The sequence below is a fragment of the Cryptomeria japonica genome, chromosome 9, assembly GCF_030272615.1.
Source record: "Cryptomeria japonica chromosome 9, Sugi_1.0, whole genome shotgun sequence".
In the NCBI taxonomy this organism is placed as follows: domain Eukaryota; kingdom Viridiplantae; phylum Streptophyta; class Pinopsida; order Cupressales; family Cupressaceae; genus Cryptomeria; species Cryptomeria japonica.
In genome coordinates this window covers 556,294,888-556,300,927 of record NC_081413.1, presented here as the reverse complement: position 1 = coordinate 556,300,927, position 6,040 = coordinate 556,294,888, and the positions used below count along the sequence as shown (strand labels likewise).

General features: G+C 37.3%; 1 protein-coding gene across 1 annotated transcript; it reads left to right on the top strand.

The window, feature by feature from the left end:
• The first annotated feature begins 3,345 nt into the window (after positions 1–3,345).
• LOC131070627 (protein ALP1-like) lies at positions 3,346–5,809 on the top strand. The gene has a single exon (XM_058006216.2). The coding sequence runs from the start codon at positions 3,772–3,774 to the stop codon at positions 5,212–5,214; it is 1,443 nt and encodes a 480-aa protein (XP_057862199.1). The 5' UTR covers positions 3,346–3,771; the 3' UTR covers positions 5,215–5,809.
• Positions 5,810–6,040: the final 231 nt, after the last annotated feature.

Here is a 6,040-nt window from a genome sequence, read left to right as displayed (position 1 = left end):
ACAAGAGGGAAGTTACAACCTTGTTCACTAACTTTTTGACCAACATATGAAACATGTTATGACATGTTATAAAACATCTATGAATAGAGATAATGGAGCCAAAATTACAACATATGAGTTGGTTAATGGGCTATGACAAAGTTATTCCAACTTATGATAGGTGTATAATATATGTTATTTTTAGCTTGTTGACTCACTTTAGGATTTGGGCACTGAATTTTGACTAGAGATTTAGGCACCATTTTAGGTCATGGTTTTTGGTTTACCATTCTTTGTTTCTATTTTTATTGCTTCTATATATTGGGTACTTGAGATGGAGGTTTCATAGTGCTCGAATCACTCTAGATTTGTATGTTGGTTAGTGCCTTCAAAATCTTAAGCCTAAATTTGTATTGTAACCTCTTTAGTGTTGTTAATAATACAATTGATTTGAAGTTTTGTTTTGAAAGGTTTTTCTCAAGATAAAAACTATTTATGAAATCTTTTTGAAATGGTGAAAATGTGATCCTAAACTAACATGTGCGTCAACCTATAATTAATCTCCTTTTCACCATAAAGTATTAGAATATGCCATGAATGGGTTTGACTATAGTCCTCAAGGGAGAGACAAATATTCCTCGATCCACACCTAATATGTGTATGAGTGGTTGTGATTAGGGATTGGCTGAGTGTGTCTATAATGAGCTAGGCTAAAGAAGGCTAAATTGAACAAGATTGACAAAATGAAAAAAAATAAATAGAACATAAGTACATAAGAGAGTTATAGATCTAAAAATGAGAAATAGAGAGTGTAGTGTTGAAATGTGATGTTGATTGTGTCAGAATAAAGTGTTAGGTGCTTCTATCCTTAAGGTTGTTTTGTCACAAGCTAGTGTCAGAAATGAGGTTAGGAGACCATTGGGTTGTTGTCCTCCAAATATTAGGAAAAAGTGTTTTGGACACTAGCACCCAACTCTAGTGTCCGAGGGTTTTTTGTTATTCGAAGTCTGAGACTATTCATCACTATCTACTTTGTCTATCTGTATTATTGTTGCGTATGTAAGCCATCAAATTTGCACCTACACACGTGAAAAAATGGAAAAGGTTGTGTTGTATAGGGGCTTACCTAAGTCAAACCTCATGTTGGTATTCCCATGTCCACAACAATGAATGATGAATGATAACCATCTTGTGCTCCCTCGTGAGAAGAGGCAAATAAATAACACGAACTGAAATAATTGCCTTAGGCATGAAACCCTTGCTTGAATCTCATGTGAGGTGATGTTGACTTGCTCTCGTGAAATCATGCAAAAGGGTTAGTGTAACATGATAATACTCATGAATCGTAAACAATAAATGATACTTGATAGTAGATTAATGTATGCTTGATAATGTCTTTTGACTTCTTCACTTGATTGCTATTGAATTTTTAGGATTGGATAGAAAAAAATTTAGGTGTTGCAAATGAGAAAGGAAGTTTCTTTTATATGCAACTAACATCTTTTCACAAGCAACATTTTTGAGAGAGGCCTATGACAATATTATATCCATTAAAGGCCTGAAGCTGACATCTAAACTTTTGAATTTGGGGCCAAATTGGGAGGACACTAGCATTGGGTGCTAGTGTCCAGCGCAATTTGACAGTTCAAAGGCAAGACACTATAGGATGTTATCAAGTTTGCCAACTGGATCATAGGAAAGGCATAATTTCATATGCTCAATCACAAGTGCCAAAATGAGTGATAAACACCACGTGAATTGTGAGGGGTACAAAATTTACGATGTCACACTTTTTCTTTCATGTAATTGTGATTGTATTTCTATTTTGCACTACTCTCATAGATTAGCATAGAAATCATTTTCATTATTTGAACTTCCTTTTTAATGTTTTGGCCTAAGTACAAAGGTGCAAGAAACTAGTATTGCTTTAAAAATTTAAAATCCTAAAAGCTTCTATGAGTGAGTGTTTATGCTCTTCTATGTGGAAGAAGATACATTGGCAATGGAATTTTACCAAGATGCCAAGGGCAAGGAGCATAAACTTAGATGATGGATAAAGCCTTGGGAAATATCATGGAAACAAAAGAAAGTTCTAGACAATTCAAAAATCACAAAATGAGAGAGAGAGAGAGAGAGAGAGAGAGAGAGAGAGAGAGAGAGAGAGAGAGAGAGAGAGAGAGAGAGAGAGAGAGAGAGAGAGAGAGAGAGAGAGAGAGAGAGAGAGAGAGAGAGAGAGAGAGAGAGAGAGAGAGAGAGAGAGAGAGAGAGAGAGATATGAATGTAATAGTGGTCCCTAATAAATTGTCAAAATAGCATTTTTACAATATTCACATCCCTATAGCTATTTTAAAAATACAAAAAATCATAAGAGTAAACTTTTTTTCATTTTTAAATAGTTTAGTGCATGTAGATGTTACTAGGATCCAATTATAATAAAGGTCTCTATTGTGATTGCATTCATAAGCTTTTAGAAAGTTAGTTAATAACTAAGACTAAACATTTGGTTGAAATGAATTCACATAGTATCTTGACAAAGAAATTTAAGACTTAGAAATTGACTAAATAAATATTAAAACATACTTAAAAAATGAACACTAAAATAAATACACAATATAAAGTAAAATTTAGAAAATAAAAATTTTAAATTTTAGATAATTAAAATTTATATTTAATTCAAATTCATTGATCATAAATTGAATATCAATTTTTTTTTTAAAATACATTTTAACTACCTATTATACTTAAAACAAAATGTCACACCCTCAAAAACGTGTGGGAAAGAAACATTAGATCCTTCCATCGAAGGTTTAATAAAAACACCGACAATAAATGCCCTTTCAATGAGGAATCTAGTCCGTAATGATTTATACACTAATATTTTTATATACAACCAATTGACCCTAAAAAAACAAAAAACATTTCTTGTCTCAGAAGTCTACCCTTCTATTGGTAGGTAAATTGCAGTATATTATTCTGTAATCATGAGTTTTGGATAGTCAAATCCTTGGCACCTCAACTGACAAAGGAAAAAACAGGAAATTTGAGGCCCCCATGGGGGGAAAAAGGAAAAATGAGCAGGGAAACTATGAGGAAGATGCATATGAGCAGTGAAAATATGAGGAAGATAGATAATTGGGCATTTGTTTCCCTTGGGGTAAATTAACCCAAGTGCAGCGCGTGGTTAGAGTTACTAGAAAGGCGGCGACGCGCAAGGATTGTACGAGGGCGGAGAAGTTTTTGACCAGAAATAACCCTTTGACATTGATTTTGATATAGATTTATTTGTATGGGAAGCAGCTGTACAGGAGGGACTGACCGCGTTGAGAAGTGCTGTTAGGACGCGCACAAACATTTCGCCCACCATATATACTTGAATTATCTTCGAACATCTATCCCCGTTCACATTAGCATGTGATGAATAAGAGGGTAGGTAGGAAGCGGGCAGTAGGCACCGATTGTTTGACCCAATTCTGAAACGGGAAAACCCAATACAAATATCTGGTTGGATTTTATTGATCCGAATTGTGATCGAGGAGAACCCACAAGTGTGAACTGACATATTTTGAGTTGGGCTTGAGCTGAATTCGTTGAGAGAAGTTTAGTTTTTGTCTGGTTGGGTCGGGGGATGCCTGGATTGTGAAAAAGTTTGAATCATCCAAAAAAGGGGGGAGGTTGTGATCAACATAAAACAGGGGTAGAGGTGGGGTGTTTTGGGAGGCCGCAGTGGATATGGGATTTGGTATTGTTTGAATATGCAAAGTGGGTTTTGGGTGTAGGGTAAAGAATTTGCGGATGAAGCTCTTTTCAGAGAGCTTGAATTTCACGGGGCCGGAGAGCAGTGGTACTAGTGAGTATATGCTGTTAGGGAAGCAGGTTGAAATGGGTCCTATTACTGCGAAGCGGAAGAGAAGTCCTATTGCGAAGCTTTTGCTTGTGCTTGTTATGCTGGAGGAGTTTCAGAGGAAAGAGCAGGAAGAGTGGGATAAAACTTATAAACTGGAGAGGGAGATTTTTGAGATGAATTACAAGAGAAAAATGAAAGCTATGATGGATTACTACAAGCGTCTGCAAGACTATTACACTGATTTGGATGAGATTGAGAGGTGTAGGTTGAAGAGGGCGAGGTTTGCAGCAGCTGCTGTTGGAGCAGCTGTGTCCACTCAACAGAGTGTGCAGAGAAGACTTTGGGTGAAGGATAGATCTCAGGCCTGGTGGGAGCTGTGCAATCATCCTGATTTTCCTGACTCTGAATTCCACAGATCCTTCCGAATGAGCAGAGCTACCTTTGATCATATTTGTGAAGAATTGAATTCAGTGGTTGCCAAGGAAGACACCATGTTGAGAGCAGCAATTCCAGTTAGACAGAGGGTGGCTGTTTGCATCTGGAGGCTGGCCACAGGGGAGCCATTGAGACTAGTGTCTAAGAGATTTGGATTGGGAATATCCACTTGCCACAAGCTAGTATTGGAAGTCTGCGCTGCCATCAGGGATGTGCTTCTTCCCAAATATGTTGTGTGGCCTTCAGATGATCAAGCACAGACATTGATGAAAGAGTTTGAACGCATTTCTGGTATTCCAAAGGTTGTTGGGTCCATGTATACCACTCACATTCCAATAATAGCTCCTAAGATCAATGTAGCTGCCTACTTCAATAAGAGGCATACTGAGAGAAACCAGAAAACATCCTACTCCATTACATTGCAGGGAGTTGTGGATAACACAGGATGCTTTACAGATGTGTGCATAGGCTGGCCAGGGTCGATGCCAGATGACAGAGTATTAGAAAATTCTATTCTTTATCAAAGGGGAGTGAAGGGCTTGTTGGATGGTGTATGGGTTGTGGGTAGCTCCGGTTATCCGCTCTTGGACTGGCTGCTTGTTCCATATGTTCAACAGCATCTTACTTGGACTCAGCATGCATTCAACGAGAAGATGGCAGAGATCCAGAAAATTGCAAAAGGTTCATTCGGCCGGTTGAAAGGGAGGTGGCGCTGCCTTCAGAAACGCACAGAGGTAAAACTACAAGACTTACCGGCTGTTCTTGGGGCATGTTGTGTGCTGCATAATGTCTGTGAGAAACATAATGAAGGATTTGATCCGGATTTAGCATTTGAGCTTGTTGATGATGAGATGCATCCAGAAACATGTTTACAATCTAGGAGTTCTATGCAGGCAAGGGATAATATTGCTCACAACCTATTGCATCACGCTCATGCAGGCACAAGTTTTCTTTAGTTCAGTCAGATAGTATTGGGTAACCTTTTTGTGGTTTTACAATTTCTTTTGTCAATATATAACAGCACCTCGAGCTACATTATAAAATCAGACCAATCATTTCTGCATGTACAGTAATCACAGAAGTCTTCTGTTTGCATCTCGTTGCGAGTCATCACATATTGTTGCTGTACCATTTGTAACCCAGTAGAGAATGACAACATTACTTCAAGATTCACATTGTAAGGTTTCAATGCCAAAGATGAGGCCTTGGAAGAGAGATTCATTTCATTCTTCTCATTTTAACCTGTTACACAAAATTCTTTTTACAGTATGACTTCTGTTAAGTTCAGAATTGTCCAATTTAAGTAATCCAAGCTTCTGAAACCAATATTTGTTGGTGTAGCATTTCTGTTTTGTTCTTTGTATTTGGGTTTTGACAACCCCAGTTGAGAATGACAACCCAACAATAATAAGCTTCACTCTTTAAAGTTTTCTCTGGCAAAACTGAGGCTTTGGAAGAAAGAAGCATCATGTTCTTTGCATATTAATGGGTACTCAAATGTATAATCAAATTGCGAATTGATAAGTTTGGAATTATCCTTTTTTAGTCCAATTTTCTTTAAAAGCCATAGACGGGTTTAGCTCTAAACCCACTAAATTGCTTGCTTTATGCGTTTCTAATCTTTTCTTTTGCAGTAGGCAAACCTTTTTACTGAATCTTTACATGTGCTTCAAATTGAAGTATTGCAACTTGCTTGCACATGATGAATCTACTTCTTTTTGTGGAAAGCTATAAATGATTTGAAAAACAAATAGCTTGCGTCTTTGCCGAAGAATATCCAAT